We start from the raw sequence: 17878 nt of genomic DNA, 5'->3' as shown, positions 1-17878 counted from the left end.
TGACTTGCAGGTCTTCAAAGAACGGAGGATACTCGCAATGATGTTGCTAAATTTTCTTTGAAGTTCATGTAACGTGACCCCCCCACCATTACTCAGTCTGCCTGCGTTTAGAGAGCACGTGCGAGCGAGCGAGAGAGCGCGCGCGCGCGAGAGAGAGAGAGAGCATTGCACACAGCTTCGGGGCTTGTCTGCGAGAACTGAAAGGTCCCTAGCAAAATTGTAATTAAAACATTTAAATATAAATGTTGTCAGTTAGCGTCTAATCAATGTACTTGCTACACAAACGGTTGACAGTCGCTGCAAAGTAGTGAGACAATAACATGACACAGCTGACCGTGACACAGATACCTGTCGCTCATTGTCACTGTCCCCCTCGCTCTGAGACACTTTTCTCTGTTTGTCTCTCTGCTCCAGGATGTTTCCCTCTGAAGCCGCTGTGAGCTGCACTTTATCAGAGGAGCTGAAGTTTACATTTGTGGGGATTTGTGTTGAGATTTCTGTCTGATCACAAGTGTTTTCAGTTTCTGTTTTCTACCTCTGATGAAGAGCAGTGCACTTGTCTCATCCATTACAGTCCCAGACGGGCTCTGTGTCTGTCAGACAGTCTACAGGGGGTAGCTTACTACCATATCAGCAGAACAATAAGGCAGGGTAATGTACAGCAGAGGGGCTGTTAGATTTTGTTTCTACCTAAATTCAAGTTAATTAAGCTAAGTTATCATTGAGGTGAAAAGGAGCCACATACACATTTAAAAATACTTTAGGCTACTTAAAACATGCCTGCATGTATGGAGACTCAGCAGGGATTAAATTAAATGAGAAAAGTTTATCTTAATCACCAGAATTCGGGAAATTGAGTGTTTAAAGCTCAAATTTAAGAAAGTGGGTGAAAACATGAAATATGCGCATGTCTGCAGTTTAGTGTGAACACAACTTTCACATCATGTTAATCTCAGCACAGAAGTAAAAAATGGTGTCTGACCTCAGAGTCTCCAGTCTACAGTGTGGACTCTCCAGAAAATCACACAGCAGCTTCACTCCTGAATCCTGCAGCTTGTTTCCTCCCAGCTGCAGCTCTCTCAGATGGGAGGGGTTGGACTTCAGAGCTGAGGCCAGAAAAGCACAGCTGATCTCTGACAAACTGCAGCGCCACAATCTGAATAAAGAATTAATGATGCAGATAAAAATCTATTTTATAATAGGTTTTCAATGTGTAGCTTAACATTACATCATGTCTCCCTTCTAGACATCATCCAAATGTCAGCACAAGATTCATACACCTATTCATGTCAACACAGATCGATAACATGCTGCTGATCTCATGCCAGTCTGGAATTAGAGGTGAAAAACTATAATAATCCTTTAAACAGCTGGATTTGGAAAATGCTTTTATCTCTCTCTTTGTGTGTTCTTTAGGATCAACAGTGATCATTAGTTTGTGAAATCACATAGAAATCAACAAAAAATATATGAATATTTCTACTTCAGCATAAAACTTTATCGATTTTAAACAAATATTAGTTCAGAGGATCTTCTGTATACAGATGTGACCATTTACCAAAAATTAAATATTAATTTACTTTAACAACTACGCACATTTTCTGCAGTTTCTTTAAGAAAGTCTTTAACAAGTATTTTGTGACTGCAGACGTTAGAAGATGCAGACACTGTGGATATTTTACAAGCACCGATCAGGTAAAGCAACACTGAACACACCTTTTAGGGAGGGACGAGCGCCTCAGCTGTAAAAGGAAAGAGGTGCGCTGGATTTATAAAACAAAACGAGTGTCGTTGTGAAACAGCACCCAGCACTATCATCGTTTTATCTTAATTAACTTGTTTTATAATTGGTGCAAGCATCTTCACGCAACAGCTGCAGCAGTCTCTCTACACTGTTTCGACCTGACCTTTCTTTTCTCAGTGAGATAGAGGAATTTAGAAAGTTGTGTGCCGCTGCGTCAGGGCCCCAGCTGTTGTGCATGATTTATGTGTAAAATTCATCCAGCCAGAGGGTCCGATCCCGAACGGTTCAGTGTGTTGATAGTAGGCCTACTACACAACGCATTGTAGGTACCGGAGAGGGAGTGGTTCGCTGGGGCATACAGGGCCAGGGGCAAGAGATTGTGGAGTGGCCGACCACGCTTCAGACAGTCGATGATTGTTCCCTCTTGCTGGAGGAAGCCACATGCTCCAGGCTATTTGAGCACAGTGCTATGTTGAAGCGCTGCGCAGATTGTTATATCATAAGTTATATTTGGGCATGGGGAGTGTCAAGTCAGCTCAAGTCCAAGTGAAGTCACGAGTCATTGGTGTTAAAATCAAAGTCCAGTCGCAAGTTTTCTTTGTTTTTGTCAAGTCGTGTCAAAAGTCATCATTTATGTGACTCGAGTCCACACCTCTTCCTGCTATAAATAGTAGATCAACTCTTTTAACACTACCTAAAACCCAAAAACCACAGCCATTGTGGATGCACCACCGTCCGAAAATATCAATCAGTTAAGGTCTTTCTTGGGGCTATTGAACTATTATGGACGCTTCATTCCAAACTTGGCATCACTACTGAAACCAGTGCATGACCTTCTACAAAAGGAGAAAGCATGGAAGTGGACGGCCAGCTGTCAGGAAGCTCAAAGGGCAAAAGATGCACTTACATCATCTGAGGTCCTTACCCACTTCAACCCATCGCTTCCAATTCAGCTCGCCTGCGACGCCTCTCCTTACGGTGACGGGGCGGTGATCTCTCACATTTTGCCGGACGGCATGGAGAAGCTGATCGCTTTTGCGTCAAGGACGTTAAACAAAGCAGAGACCAATTATGCTCAACTGGAACGCGAAGCTTTGAACATTGTATTTGGAGTCAGGAAACGCCATCAGTACTTGTCGGGGGTCAACCTGCTGGGGGTGATGTACACTTGAAACCCTTCCTTGGACGGCGGTCGGAGCGGTCTGTTCAGTCGGGCTGTTTGCTGTGGGGGAGGAGAGTGATTATTCCCTTGTCTCCGAACGCAAGTATTGCGACAACTTCACGCAGGACACAGTGGGATAGTGAGAATGAAGGAGATAGCGAGAAGCTACTTTTGGGGGCCAGACATGGACAAACAGATTGAAGACTTGCCAAAAAACTGTTCAACTTGTCACAAGGTTAGGATCAACCCGCCACTAGCTCCTCTTCATCCCTGAGAGTTCCCACAGGAGCCAGGGCATCGTGTGCACATTGACTTTGCAGGTCCATTTGAGGGCAAAATGTTTGTCGCTGTTGACGCACACAGTAAATGGCCTGAAGTGGCTATCATGAGGTCAACTACCACAGAAAAGACAATAGAGAAGCTAGGAGAATTTTTTAGTCGTTTCGGATCTCCAACACAGCTCGTCTCTGACAATGGGCCTCAACTTGTCTCAGAGGAAATGCATGCCTTTCTGCAAGCGAATGGAGTGCAACACATTAAGTCAGCTCCATACCACTCTTCGAAAATGGCCTAGCAGAAAGGTTTGTCCAGACGATGAAACATGCACTGAAAGCATCTCAAGGCCAAGGAACACTACATCAAAGATTGCACAATTTTCTGCTAAACTACCGCAGCAGTCCATATGCCACAACAAAGACATCTTCTGCCAGCCTGATGTTTAAGAGAGATCTGCGCACCACCTTCGATCTCTTGAAACCATCAGCAGTGAAGGACACTGTTCGGAAGCAACAAGAGAAGCAGATCATGCGAAGAGATCATCAGGCCAAGGACAGAGTTTTCACTTCAGGAGAAGTGGCCAGGAACTACAGAGGCGAATCCAAGTGGGTTCCTGCAACTGTTCTTGCACAAACCGGATCAGTATCTTATACTGTCCAAACCACTGAAAGTGTCTGGAGAAGGCATGTGGATCAACTCTTATAAACTGCTACCGTGCACGCAGAGCCGTTTCTTGGAGATTCGTCAGATGCACCTCCACACTCACCAGTTCACCTACCTACACAAGTGCAGAACTCCACTACTACACCAGAAACAAGCTTTCCAGTTGTGAACAAGACTGTGACACCTTCTTTTGCATCAGCATCAGAACCCAGCCCTCCATTGGAGTGCAAAAAGACTGATGTTCCTGCAGATCGCCGATACCCCACCAGGGAGCGCCGGCCTCCTGCACATCTGAATTATGAGGCAAGATAGTGGCTGACCCACGTCAACGGGGCAGAATAATCCCCATGGGTACAGTCAGGGAACAAGCTAGTCTACCCTCACCCCTAAGGTAGCACACAGAAACAGATATGAAGTTGAGTTTTTACTATAGTTACTAACTGTACACAGTGAGCTGGGCAGCAAAAGAGAGATGTTGTAATGTTCATGTTTTAAATAACATTATGTATGCTGTGGTCTAGGAATTTGAGTAGACTCAGTTTTTAATTAGGACATTTATTGTAAGAGGGGAGGAGATGTGTATTTTGGGCTACAGTGAGATCCGTAGTGAGATACGCCTAACGGATTGTGGGTAACCTTCAGTCTCTCTCGTAGTTGTAATGAACCATGTTGTTGCTGTGACATGTGTTGTAACAATAAACTGTTAATGTTACGTCGTAGTCCGGGGTATGATTGTTATATCAAGTAACAAGAATAGGGAAGGATATAACACTACCAGTAGAAGAGTTAGCCCCTGAACAGGAACAGAAAACAAGATGGCATGGTGATCAGACACAGCCAAGTCAACAGACTGGAGATGGGAGGGGGTTCTACCAGAAGAGCACACAAAGTCCAAAGCATGAACTTGGAATGGGGCCCTTGACATGTTGCATAAAATTAAACAGCCCAACATCAGTGGCAAAACAACAGCTTCTAGAGTCAACATGGATGTTAAATTCACCAAAAAGAATGTTAGATGGAAAGATGGGGCAGTTGAAGGCGAAAAGGTCAGAGAGCTTAGGTAGGAACCTAGTGGAGGATGTAGGGGGCGGTAGACAAGGACCACCTGGCCCCAGACAGCACAAAATGGACACACTCAAATGTAGTGACATTAACTTGGAATTTATTGACCAGGATATCAGCACAATACCCTTAAGTTCTTAAAATAACTTCAGCACAGAGAAAGCAACTGAAAAATAAATTGTGACAATTTGGAAGGTTATTAAAACATTTCCAGCGACAAGAGCAGCAGATCAGCTGCAGGACTCACGTCTGTGTCGCCTGAGTGTCAGAGGAAGTTGATGTTTAACAAGCTTGATTACCTGTTGTAATCAGCTGTTCCGCTTGTTTTGAAGAACAGGAGACCAACTTCGGCTCTTCATTAAAACTTTCTGACGGATGAAAACTTAAAACAACAACTCTGGACCCAGTATCTAGCGTAACCCCATCAGCTGTAAGCTCTAAACACACCGCTGCAGGCTGGCTGTTATTTCCAATCCATTCAATGCCAACATACGATCTCATCAGCAAGACGTGTGTGCTATCTGACTGTTAATTGTGATTTATTGGTTTGCAAACAACAGTGGAAAAGAGGAGCAGTCATAGAAAAACAGCCTACATTCACCAGTTAAAGCCAGTAGCTTCTACTCGCCCATTCAGAATTTCACTGCAAGGCAAGCCCCACCCCCCAAAGTACCGGTACTTTCAGAAAGCACTTCCCCCAAAGCAGGGACTTTTTAGGTGGTAAAATGAGGACCCCAGAACTACATTTAGACACTGGTCCCTCCGGTGGAACAGTGAGTTCCTCCAGAGGTTCCTAGTTCCGGGGTAAAATTCCTTTGGTCGAAACGCAGCTTATGATGACCTTGCCCCTGTAAGGTATGACACCTAGTAGCTAATAGCTAGACTAGCCGGAGATGTATCCATGTAAATGAACTTGTGCCTGGCAGTCCTATGCACATAGGGTTGGCAATGCAGGAGATGGAGATATATAATGTTCTCTACGCAACTCTGACTGATGTGTGAGCTGAAATTCAGCCACGGAATATTAAAGAAGAACACCTTGCAAATAGCACTCTAGCTTGACAGGTTAGTCCAAAGCCATGTCCCAGAGAGACCAGAGCAATGCCATGGAGGAGACAGCGGGGATAGCAGTGCAGACCCAGTAAAGGAAAAGAGATCATATTCCTTCTGTTTTAGCTTCTCTGGCTGGCTCCCTGGAAAATTTATTAAGAATTCAAAATCCTCTGGCTCACCTACAAAGCTCTTAATGGTCAGGCACCATCTTATCTTAAAGAGCTCATAATACCTTACTACCCCACCAGAGCACTGTGGTTCCTAGAGTCTCCAAAAGCAGTACTGGAGCCAGAATCTTCAGCGGTCAAGCTCCTCTCCTGTGGAATCAGGTCCCAGTTTGGGTTCAGGAGGCAGACACCATCTCCACATTTTATAGATAAGGCTGAAGTACAGTCTAGAACTGCTCTATAAAAAAGCGCAATGAGATAACTTCTATTATATATATTGAATTTAACTGAATTCAATTTAGTAGCATAAGACAAAAATATGAATTAAAGGAAACTGAGAACAAAATGTATGTAAGTTATGTATAAACATAAATTAAGAAAACATAGGATCTACAATAGTAACAGAGAGTCAGTGAACTGACCTCAGAGTCTCCAGTTCACAGCGTAGAGTCTCCAGAAAATCACACAGCAGCTTCACTCCTGAATCCTGCAGCTCATTTCCACCCAGCTGCAGCTCTTTCAGATGGGAGGGGTTGAATTTCAGAGCTGAGGCCAGAGAAGTACAGCTGCTCTCTGACAAACTGCAGTCCCACAATCTGAATAAAGAATAAATGATGTAACTTTAGAAGACAATGTTCCTGCTTGAAATTATTCAGTGTTTAATAATCTGTTCACAGATGAAGGTTTAGAAAGTAGAAGTTTTGAAAATGGAAATTCCAAACATCTGAACCCAACAGGATGCAGGTTAACTGTAAAATACAAAAAAGGTAAAAAAAATAAAATAAAAAAAGAGCTCTCATTAATATTAATGAAAACATGCTGCTACTTCAATAAAGACGTTGTGACTTCACCTCTTAAACTCTGCAGCTCCACCAGTGGCTCCATCTATACAAACTCATGTTGTGCAGCCAAACACAAATAAAAACCAACAGAAACTGATTGAAGATTCCACTAAAGATCACCAAAGTTTCCAAAGATGCCAGGATTAATTTTGGGTAAATTTGAACAAAAAACATCTACAATATTTCTTTTAGGAATAGTGGAGTCATAAAATGAAAGCCTCTTCAGTTTAAACTACTCCGTTAGTATAAGCATCATACAACTTCATAACAATGTTGGAAAAAGCAAATACTGAATATATTTTGTTATTGTCTGATAGTTGAAATAAAGATTATTAATTTATTGTATTTATAAATTTAATTCATTAAAAAAAAACATGAATACAAGATGAAAATCTGGTGTTTAAGAGGTTTAGAGAGAATTATCCAGTGTAGATTTTTCTTGTTATATTAATGGTTTAAATGTGGAGCTCAACATTGGTCTTCCACTGTCAAAGGACTAAACAACTAAAGAGGAAACTTTAGACTTCAGCACTAAGATACTCAGTGTGGATCAGTATAATATCAGCCTTATTTCTGTACTTTAGTGTCACCACAACTTTATCATATTAATCTCAGCACAGACATAAAAAAAAAAAAAAAAAAGGGTGTCTGACCTCAGAGTCTCCAGTCTACAGTGTGAACTCTCCAGAAAATTGCACAGCAGCGTCACTCCTGAATCCTGCAGCTTGTTGTTACTCAGCTGCAGCTCTCTCAGATGGGAGGGGTTGGACTTCAGAGCTGAGGCCAGAGAAGCACAGCTGATCTCTGAAGTGCAGTCCCACAATCTGAATAAAGAATTAATGATGCAGATAAAAATCTATTTTATAATCCAATCAGATGTGTTCAGGTTTTAAATGTGTAGCACAACATTACATCATGTCAGCCTTCTACAGACATCATCCAAATGTCAGCACAAAATTCATACACCTATTCATGTCAACACAGATCAATAACATGCTGCTGATCTCATGCCAGTCTGGAATTAGAGGAGCTGGATTTGGAAAATGCTTTTATCTCTCTCTCTTTGTGTGTTCTTTAGGATCAACAGTGATCATTAGTTTGTGAAATCATATAAATAATGTAACTTAAAAAGACAATGTTCCACATTCAAATCATTAAGTGTTCAATAATCTTGTAGTGAACAACCAGTGGACACTAATTATTTTATGCCAAAAGGGAGAACACAGTCATATCCCTGCAATTTATACTGCTGCGTCAAATCAACAGCGTAGGCTATGGGGCTACGCAGAGGCTACGCCGTAGCCTGACGTGTACCTCCTCGTCAAGGCGACGCGGACCGTAAGCAGTGTGATTAGTCTGCTGGGAAACCTCGCAATGCCTCCGAGCTGACAGGAAGTGCCTGTGCTTTGAAGTAACTTTTACTATCAGCCAAAACAGCGGCTGTAACACGGTGGATCAATATATTTGACCGTCACAATACGAGCGAAATGACTCGTTTCACTATCAGAATGAGATCCACTTGGTCGATAACATTTGAAAAGGCTACACCAGCCGCACGTATACAATTTTACCTCCAGTCCTGTGTTCTCGGCCAGCAAAAGTCAATACAGTGGACGCTGTAGCGCTACTGCAAACTAGTGTTTGGTGGTGTAATTGCAGAATAATGGACACACCTACGCACAAGTATAAATGCATGGCTACGTGGGTAGCCTACGGCTCTTCACATATACACTCACCTAAAGGATTATTAGGAACACCTGTTCAATTTCTCATTAATGCAATTATCTAATAAACCAATCACATGGCAGTTGCTTCAATGCATTTAGGGGTGTGGTCCTGGTCAAGACAATCTCCTGAACTCCAAACAGAATGTCAGAATGGGAAAGAAAGGTGATTTAAGCAATTTTGAGCATGACATGGTTGTTGGTGCCAGACGGGCCGGTCTGAGTATTTCACAATCTGCTCAGTTACTGGGATTTTCACGCACAACCATTTCTAGGGTTTACAAAGAATGGTGTGAAAATGGAAAAACATCCAGTATGCGGCAGTTCTGTGGGCGAAAATGCCTTGTTGATGCTAGAGGTCAGAGGAGAATGGGCCGACTGATTCAAGCTGATAGAAGAGCAACTTTGAAATAACCACTCGTTACAACCGAGGTATGCAGCAAAGCATTTATGAAGCCACAACCTTGAGGCGGATAGGCTACAACAGCAGAAGACCCCACCGGGTACCACTCATCTCCACTACAAATAGGAAAAAGAGGCTACAATTTGCAAGAGCTCACCAAAATTGGACAGTTGAAGACTGGAAAAATGTTGCCTGGTCTGATGAGTCTTGATTTCTGTTGACATTCAGATGATAGAGTCAGAATTTGGCGTAAACAGAATGAGAACATGGATCCATCATGCCTTGTTACCACTGTGCAGGCTGGTGGTGGTGGTGTAATGGTGTGGGGGATGTTTTCTTGGCACACTTTAGGCCCTTTAGTGCCAATTGGGCATGGTTTAAATGCCACGGCCTACCTGAGCATTGTTTCTGACCATGTCCATCCCTTTATGGCCACCATGTACCCATCCTCTGATGGCTACTTCCAGCAGGATAATGCACCATGTCACAAAGCTCCAATCATTTCAAACTGGTTTCTTGAACATGACAATGAGTTCACTGTACTAAAATGGCCCCCACAGTCACCAGATCTCAACCCAATAGAGCATCTTTGGGATGTGGTGGAACGGGAGCTTCGTGCCCTGGATGTGCATCCCACAAATCTCCATCAACTGCAATCCTATCAATATGGGCCAACATTTCTAAAGAATGCTTTCAGCACCTTGTTGAATCAATGCCACGTAGAATTAAGGCAGTTCCGAAGGCAAAAGGGGGTCAAACAGTATTAGTATGGTGTTCCTAATAATCCTATAGGTGAGTGTATGTGTGGAACTGAGGCGACCACAGACGGGTGATAAAATGCTACAGCACTTTGTGTTTTTGAAGAGACACCCAATAGTTTACCTTTTACAGACTTAAAGAAATTCTATGTATCAAAAGTACCAGTGGAAAAACAGGTAAATGGTATGGTACAGAAATAGTATATTAATATCATCATGTATTACATAATCCATTTTTCCAGTTCCTAGGACTGAAACTATAAAGTTTAATTAATCAGATATTTTAAGGTTCCCTTTATGAAACCAGTTTTCTCCAAAGACAAGAGGTAAAACATGCAGTGCTCTTAACTTCATCTCTTTGTGCTCATTTATACATTCCTGTCTGTGTTTATTGATCAAACTGATGCCGTGCTTCAAATACCTTATATAATTTCTTATTAAGAACGAGTAACAATCAATGTTGTCCTAGAAATTGTTTAGTTAGGCTGTTCTGTTCATCTGCTATGATCACTATAACTTGTGTTGTTTAACTGTAACAATTCTATGAATATCAATTCTTATGAATAATTAACTGCAATAGCTTTTGTCACATTCAGTGGTGTGGAGGCAGGTAGTAGGACCTAAATGCAGGACACGAAAGCCGGCGGGTACAGTTCAGTGAATTTGTTAATGGCAACAAAAAGCGAGCACACTTACAGACTGAGTGGCTGATAGACTAAGTCCAAAACAAAGGTTGCCCAACCGAAAACCAAAATGAGCAGGGAAACGCGACGAGTGGGGCTGACAACAGGAGAACACACTGCAACACTGGATGATAATAAACAATGACCCAACAAAGACAAGACAGAAACACCAGGTATATATACACAGGGACTAACGAGCAGGGCGGGAGCAACACAGGTGACAGACATGAGGCTAACGAGGCACAGGCAGGGAGAGAGAGAGAGAGAGAGAGAGAGAGCAGGGGAAAACAGAGACAGACATGCAGAGGGATCACTGGGGTAACAGACATGACAAAGGTTACTGAACACTAGACGACAGACAAGGCAGAACCCCAAAACCCAACAGACCAAAATAACAGATAATAACGCTGACTAAATACAAAAGTACAAAACACAGCATGGCAGACAGGCAGAGTGTGACAGCTTTTCCTTTCCTTTTTTTCTAATGATTAGAAACTAAGAACTGTATAACTGTTTATGGTATTTAAGAAAAGTGTTGATATTGTGGAAATATATGTGATAAAAAACACACAAACAGACTTTAAGACATTACTTTAGATTAAAGTTAAAACCACAATGGGTGACTTCCACCACAACATTTACATAAAATTTATCTCGGCACAGAAGTAAAAAATGGTGTCCGACCTCAAAGCCTCCAGTCTACAGTGTGGACTCCTCAGAAAATCACACAGCAGCTTAACTCCTGAATCCTGCAGCTTGTTGTTACTCAGCTGCAGTTCTCTCAGATGGGAGGGGTTGGACTTCAGAGCTGAGGCCAGAGAAGCACAGCTGCTCTCTGACAACCTGCAGCCCCACAATCTGAATAAAGAATACATTTGAAAAAATATATATTTTATTATAAATAAAAACACATGTGCTCAGATTATAAATGTGTAGCTTAACAACACTATGTGCTGGTCAATGAGCTTTTCCCTGAAATAAGTAGAGTGACTTTGTCATTGTGGTTTTGTGGATCATACAAATGTCAGCACAACATTCATACATCTCATGTCAACACAGATTAATAACTAGCTGCTGATCTTACCTACTACTAGGTTACATAATACAATGATCCTTTAACAGCTGCATTTGGACACAACCTGTCCCTCTGGTAGGCTCTACAGTGCACTGTACGCCAAAACCTCCTTAAACTGCAGCAAATTAATCATTAATCAAGAATAGGAGCAAACAATTTTTTTGCTGTGCGAAATGTGGTATGAAGAATGAAGGTTGAGTTATTGTATTTTGTTTGGTAGTTATGTCTATGAATGGTAACTAGGGATATGACAGAAAGTCACTGTACTCTGTACATTGGAAAACAAACCTGTAAGAAATAAATCAAGTATTGGAAACATTGGACATTTTATCATATATTGCACGCGTCTTAAATAATTCAATCAGCAACTGTAATAATGGATCGTTTTTATTGGCAAAGGGTCTCTACACTGTCTTAAAGGTTAAATGTGTAAGATTTATTGGCATCTAGTGGTAAAGTTAGGAATTGCAACCAACCGTAGTCTATCACTTCCTCTTTGGTGGTTTTGCCAGCAAAATAAAAGACAGAGAACATTTTTTGCAGCAATGCTTTACCTTGAGATGAATTGAGAGCTTTTACTTTGAAAAATTCTGAACGACATATTGAACGACAAAAGAGTCTGTAGCCTGCTTGACACATCTCTGAAAAAGACTTTGTAGTATCCAATATTTATGGTACCTAACAGATACCTAAACATATCCTATATAAGCTATGTTTGATGTACAGAGAGACAGAGTGGCTATCGGGCTGGGTCACTCTCCAAGCTGCTGCAAAGCTTGTAATTGATGCTGAACTCTTTGATTTAATAAACTTTTATGATCAAGAACAGTGTCAAGCAGGTTTCTTCTCAATAAATCACCGCAGCATTATTGTTCGGACAGCACAACGAAAGTTAATTCCCCTTCCCCCTAATGTCTTCTGCCTGGAGATACTGGGGAAATGAAAAAGCGTTCGTAGATTGATGGATGCGGATCCAACACTAGAACACACGCACACTGCAGCACATGCTTTATTGTGAGCATGTGACATAGTCGCTTCATAATCAATTTGTTGAAGAGACGCCATGTTGAGTTTTTGCAACCAGTGGCACCAGAAGTAACCATACACCGTGTGTGGAGCTAGTTTGCTTGCTTAGCTAGGTGCTAATAAACTTATCAGGAAAGTGTTTACTGAGGTAATAAATAAACTGAGAAGTAGGGTCATTTTACCATTATTTCTAATGGAACCAGACTTCTTTTTGCAACCAGAAGAGTCGCCCCCGGCCGGCCGTTAGATAGAATGCAGGTTTACGGGACTTCAGCTTTCGTTTTGTGACCGGAAGATTCCATTCTAATCTCAGGGCGTCCAATGCCAATGCCTTTTAAGTAGTAATAAGTAAAAAGAAACTTTCCTGAGTAACTTGCTCAACACTGGTCACCAGTCATGGCCAATCAACCAGTGCATCTTTAAAGAGGAAGACTGTGTCTGTGTTTAAATATTATTGCCCAGGACAAAAAAGCTAAAAATGCTAGCCTATGTAGCTAACATTGGCCTAGTTAGCAGTGTGTCCATGCTTCATAAACAGCTGCAAATAAAGTAGCTGCACAGATTTAAATAAAAGAGAAAAAAGACAGGTAGAATAAGTTACTGCAAAGTTGAAGAAGCCACCTCCCTGGCCAAGTTAAGTCCACACTATGAGTTAATAGGAATTGGTGCTATACTTGTCTGAATGTTTCTGTGTAGAGGCTTCAGCAGTTTAGTGATGTAACATATGCTGTAAACTGTTAAAATAAAATCCCTCTTTTCCCCTCACACATCTCCTGTAGTGATTCTGTGGACATCCTGCTCCCTGCAGATCCTCTTATCTAAGCTCAGGACATTCCTTTGCAACAAACGCTTAGTATTTAAAACTGTCTTTATAAACATGTTTCAGTAGGGGTTTGCCCATCATTTAGATGGTAACCAATTTATTGAAGTTACACATTGCTGCAAGTCCATTGTTATTACAGTTTTAGACAGACAGCCTTTGAATTTGTACATTTTTTTTCCCAATTAAAATGCAAACACATGGAATGATGCCGCCAGTGTCATGCCTTTTCTTTCATCCTGTTCTGGGCCAATTTCAAAATCAGTTTTTTTTAATCAATTCTGTAAAAAGATAACTTGATAGTGTGCGAGCAAGCTTTGAGCAGTTGCGAGCACGCAGGTAAAGTTGGGCTTGCGCTGCTCATGGGACTGCATTTGTGCATGCAAAGCAGAAATGCGCCCTTCGTCCATTCATCATCTTCACTGACTGATGGAGTACAATGTGACTCTGTGGAGGCTGAAAAACTGTCCTGTCAAACATTTAATTTCCCTACTTTTTGTTATTCATTGGCCATTTGGAAAGACAGGAATAATCTTCAGCTAATTTCAGGCTAATCCTGAAAATGTATGAACCAAAAACATATTAGTCTTTAGTCGGGGGTTTGAATTGAATATATACAAAAACTACATAAGCTACAGTCAGTGAACTGACCTCAGAGTCTCGAGTCTACAGTTTGGACTCTCCAATCCAATAGACAGCAGCTTTACTCCTGAATACTGCAGCTTGTTGTGACTCAGGTCCAACTCTTTTAGATTTGAGGGGTTGGACTTCAGAGCTGAGGCCACAAATTCACAGTGAGTCTCTGAGAGTCCACAGCCAGAAAGTCTGTCATAACACATTGCAAAATATTTTAATATGAGAGAGGATAGTTTATACTTACTCTGTAGATTTGATGTCACATTGTTTGACATGTCCTGTTTTGATTACTTTTGGATATTAGTGGTTCAGCTAATCTTATCTCACTGTGTTTGACATGAAACAATATTTCTCATGACTCTGTCTCATACCTGTGGACCTTTATTCTTTGTTTTCATTCAATCTTGCAGATGACATTACTGAATCAGTTTGCTGATTTGATTGCTATCTTCCAAAACTATCCAAATCTTTGTTATATAATCCACCTTTATCCCATTATTGTCACTTGTGGCCACAGCAGCTGCTTCAGCAGCTCATTTTAAATAATAATAATAATAATAATAATAATATACAGTACTTTTCACAAACTATTTTAAAAGTGCTTTAAAGCTTTAAAAACAAAAATATATCCAGAGCAGTTGAGGATCTGCAGCCATACTGACATGTACCCTGCTTCTACTGAATATCTCGAGCTAAGCAAGTTTGGGCTTGGCTTGTACTTGGTGGGACATATAAGTCTTGCAATTTGGAATACTACTTTAAGAACAACATGAATTAGTGTTTTATTTTATATTTGAAAAACTAAACTACAAATTGTATCTGGACTTACAGAGCCTTTCTGCAGTTCCTCACAGCTGGAATCAGTCTCCATTGTCCCTTCTCTGATGTGTTGTACTTCTTCAAGTCAAACGTATCCAGAACCTCCTCAGACATCTGCAGCATGTAGGCCAGAGCTGAGCAGTGGATCTCTGAGAGTTCCGTCTTTGATCTGTTCTCTGACTTCAGGAACTCTTGGATCTCCTGATGAACTGAGTGGTCGTTCATCTCTATCAGACAGTGGAAGATGTTGATGCTTCTGTCAGGAGAGATCTTATCACTGTTCATCTCCTTTAGGTTGTTGATGGCTCTCTGGATGATTTCTGGACTGTTGTCTGTCTGACCCAGCAGGCCTCCTAAGAGTCTCTGGTTGGACTCCAGAGAGAGGCCATGAAGGAAGCGAACAAACAGGTCTAGGTGGCCATTTTTACTTTCAAATGAATTCTCCATTGCTTTCCTCAGGAAGACATCCAAGGGTGTCTTCCCCAGGAAGTTCTCCAGTACCTTTGTGTTCTTGTTGGTGTAACAGTGGAACATGTAGACTGCAGCCAGAAACTCCTGAACGCTCAGATGAACAAAGCAGTAGACTGTTTTCTGGAGGATCACACTCTCTCTTTTGAAGATCTCTGTACAAACTCCTGAGTACACCGAGGCCTCTTTGACATCAAGACCACACTGCTCCAGGTCTTCTTGGTAGAACATGATGTTTCCTTTCTCCAGATGTTCAAACGCCAACTTCCCCAGCTTCAGAAGAACCTTCCTGTCAGCCTTCATCAGCTCCTGTGGACTCGTCTCATGTCCCTCATTATACTTCTGCTTCTTCCTCTTTGTCTGAACCAGCAGGAAGTGTGAGTACAGGTCAGTCAGGGTCTTGGGCAGCTCTCCTGTCTGGTCTGTAGTCAACATGTGATCCAGAACTGTAGCAGTGATCCAGCAGAAGACTGGGATTAGACACATGATGTGGAGGCTCCTGGAGGTCTTGATGTGTGAGATGATTCTGCTGGACAGCTCTTCATCACTGACTCTCCTCCTGAAGTACTCCTCCTTCTGGGCGTCAGTGAAGCCTCGTACTTCTGTTAACCTGTCAACACATGAAAGAGGGATCTGATTGGCTGCTGCAGGTCGGGAAGTTATCCAGACGAGAGCCGAGGGAAGCAGATTCCCCTTGATGAGGTTTGTCAGCAGCAGGTTGACTGATGACTTCTGTGTGACATCAGACACAACCTCATTGTTGTGGAAATCCATTGAAAGTCTGCTTTCATCCAGGCCGTCAAAGATGAACAACAGTTTACAGACAGCGAGCTTCTCTGCTGGGACCTTCTGTAATGTTGGATGGAAAACATAGAGCAGCATGAGAAGACTGTGCTGCTCATCTTTGATCAAGTTCAGCTCCCTGAACGAGAGCAGAACCAGCAGACTGACATCTTGGTTTTTCAAGCCCTCTGCCCAGTCCAGAGTGAACTTCTGCACTGAGAAGGTTTTTCCAATGCCAGCAATGCCGTACGTCAGAACCACTCTGATGTCTCTCTGTTGGCCAGGTAAGGTTTTGAAGATGCCGTGGCACTTGATTGGAGTTTCATGGAGGGCCTCAGTCTTGGAAACTGTCTCAAGCTGCCACACCTCATGTTGGGTATTAACCTGTCCCTCTGTGATGTAGAGCTCAGTGTAGATCGTGTTGAGGAGGGTTCCACTTCCTGTTTCATCAGTTCCTTCAGTCACACGTTCACATCTCCTCTTCAGACTGATCTTATATTCATCTATAACCTCCTGCAGACCACTATCTGCTGAAAGAGAAGAATAAATGTGAGACAACAGAAAAGGATTTTGAGAATCTGGGAATAAATAACAAAACATTTTTTAAACGTACTGTCTTACTTTGTACAGAGCTGCTCTGACTGGCTGTCTGCAGTCCAGCTCTTGTTCTCAATCTTTCTCCACACTGGGGACAGGAGGAGTCTCCTGATGAAGCAGACTGGTCCCAGAATGAGGTGATGCACTGTCTGCAGAACCAGTGTCCACAGGTAGAGACTTGATCCTTCAAGACGTCCTGACACAAAGCACAGCAGGACCACTGCTTCTCCACAGAAACATGACTTCCTTTCTTCTCTCTGTAAATACATTTCTTTATAATTAAAATGTCACAGTAACATGTCGTCATTTGTTTTTTGATGGGCTGCCAACCACAAGAGGGCCAGTCTTATGTAATACGAGTTGGCCTGAGGGCCCAGAGGACAGAAAGAAAAGAGAAGATGTCCGGGCTGGCCCAACCTCACAGTTCAGTGGACAACACTGAAATTGGTAAAGAAATTACATGAGTAAGCACTGCTTTCAAGTTTTATGAATCTGGCCCCTGTTTACTTTAAATATGTCCAATAACAAATCATCTTCAGGTCAGTTTACAGTAGAAACAGTCTCTTACTTTGTGTCTGAGGGTCCATGTTCATTACTGAAGACTGGAGGAATGTCTTTGGACCGGTCACTCTTCATAGAAGGACAGCTGGACACTGTAGACTCTGCTCTCTGTCTGTTGCATTGACCAAAATAATTTTAATAATATTATTTAATTAACGGATAAATTATATGATGACAAAGCATCAGTACTCTATGAGTGCTTCTCAAGTCTCTTAATTGCATCCACGTTTCCTTCACTTGCGTCTTTTCCAAGCCAGGAGATAAGGAACGAGGAAATATGTTTTTAGAGACATGAGACGTCCTTTCCTCCAAAGCATTACATGAACCGACCCTTTCTGATGACGCCGGCAGCTGATCACAGCTGTACAGACTTTATGTTTTATGAGTTTGTGTCTGCACACATGTGCACAGTGTTGGTACTAATAAAGTCTCAGTTATCACTGCAGAGCAGCATAATTCTCTCTGTAGCTGTTTCCTGTTTAACAAACACATGCACATTGTTTTTATTTGCTGATTCTGATTGTGAATTTGTTATTGAATAACCCAGAATATGATG

At 42.0% G+C, this 17878-nt stretch overlaps 1 protein-coding gene across 1 annotated transcript; it reads right to left on the bottom strand.

Annotated features, from left to right (window-relative positions):
- Positions 1-2416: 2416 nt before the first annotated feature.
- On the bottom strand, positions 2417-17428 carry LOC119896460 (NACHT, LRR and PYD domains-containing protein 3-like). The gene is made up of 8 exons (XM_038709900.1): positions 17330-17428; positions 16786-17018; positions 14924-16694; positions 14110-14283; positions 11222-11395; positions 7623-7793; positions 6550-6723; positions 2417-2966 (listed from the first exon to the last, which is right to left on the bottom strand). The coding sequence occupies exons 1-8, from the start codon at positions 17395-17397 to the stop codon at positions 2951-2953; spliced, it is 2781 nt and encodes a 926-aa protein (XP_038565828.1). The 5' UTR covers positions 17398-17428; the 3' UTR covers positions 2417-2950.
- Between the last annotated feature and the right edge of the window lie 450 nt (positions 17429-17878).

Source organism: Micropterus salmoides, unplaced genomic scaffold (assembly GCF_014851395.1).
Source record: "Micropterus salmoides isolate LMB-PRFRI ecotype aquatic unplaced genomic scaffold, ASM1485139v1 Ms_hic_scaffold_1, whole genome shotgun sequence".
NCBI lineage: Eukaryota > Metazoa > Chordata > Actinopteri > Centrarchiformes > Centrarchidae > Micropterus > Micropterus salmoides.
Note: the sequence above shows the minus strand (reverse complement) of the source record. Positions and strands in the feature narration are given on the sequence as shown.

What these genes read in the sequence shown, in the direction of transcription:
- LOC119896460 (XM_038709900.1), bottom strand. Translation starts at nt 17,397, where the DNA reads ATGAAGAGTGACCGGTCCAAAGACATTCCTCCAGTCTTCAGTAATGAA. An exon ending in AGGAACTGCAGAAAGGCTCT is followed by an intron (nt 14,284 to 14,923) that starts GTAAGTCCAGAT and finishes GTGTTATGACAG; the next exon opens with ACTTTCTGGCTGTGGACTCT. An exon ending in TGTAGACTCGAGACTCTGAG is followed by an intron (nt 11,396 to 14,109) that starts GTCAGTTCACTG and finishes TTCTTTATTCAG; the next exon opens with ATTGTGGGGCTGCAGGTTGT.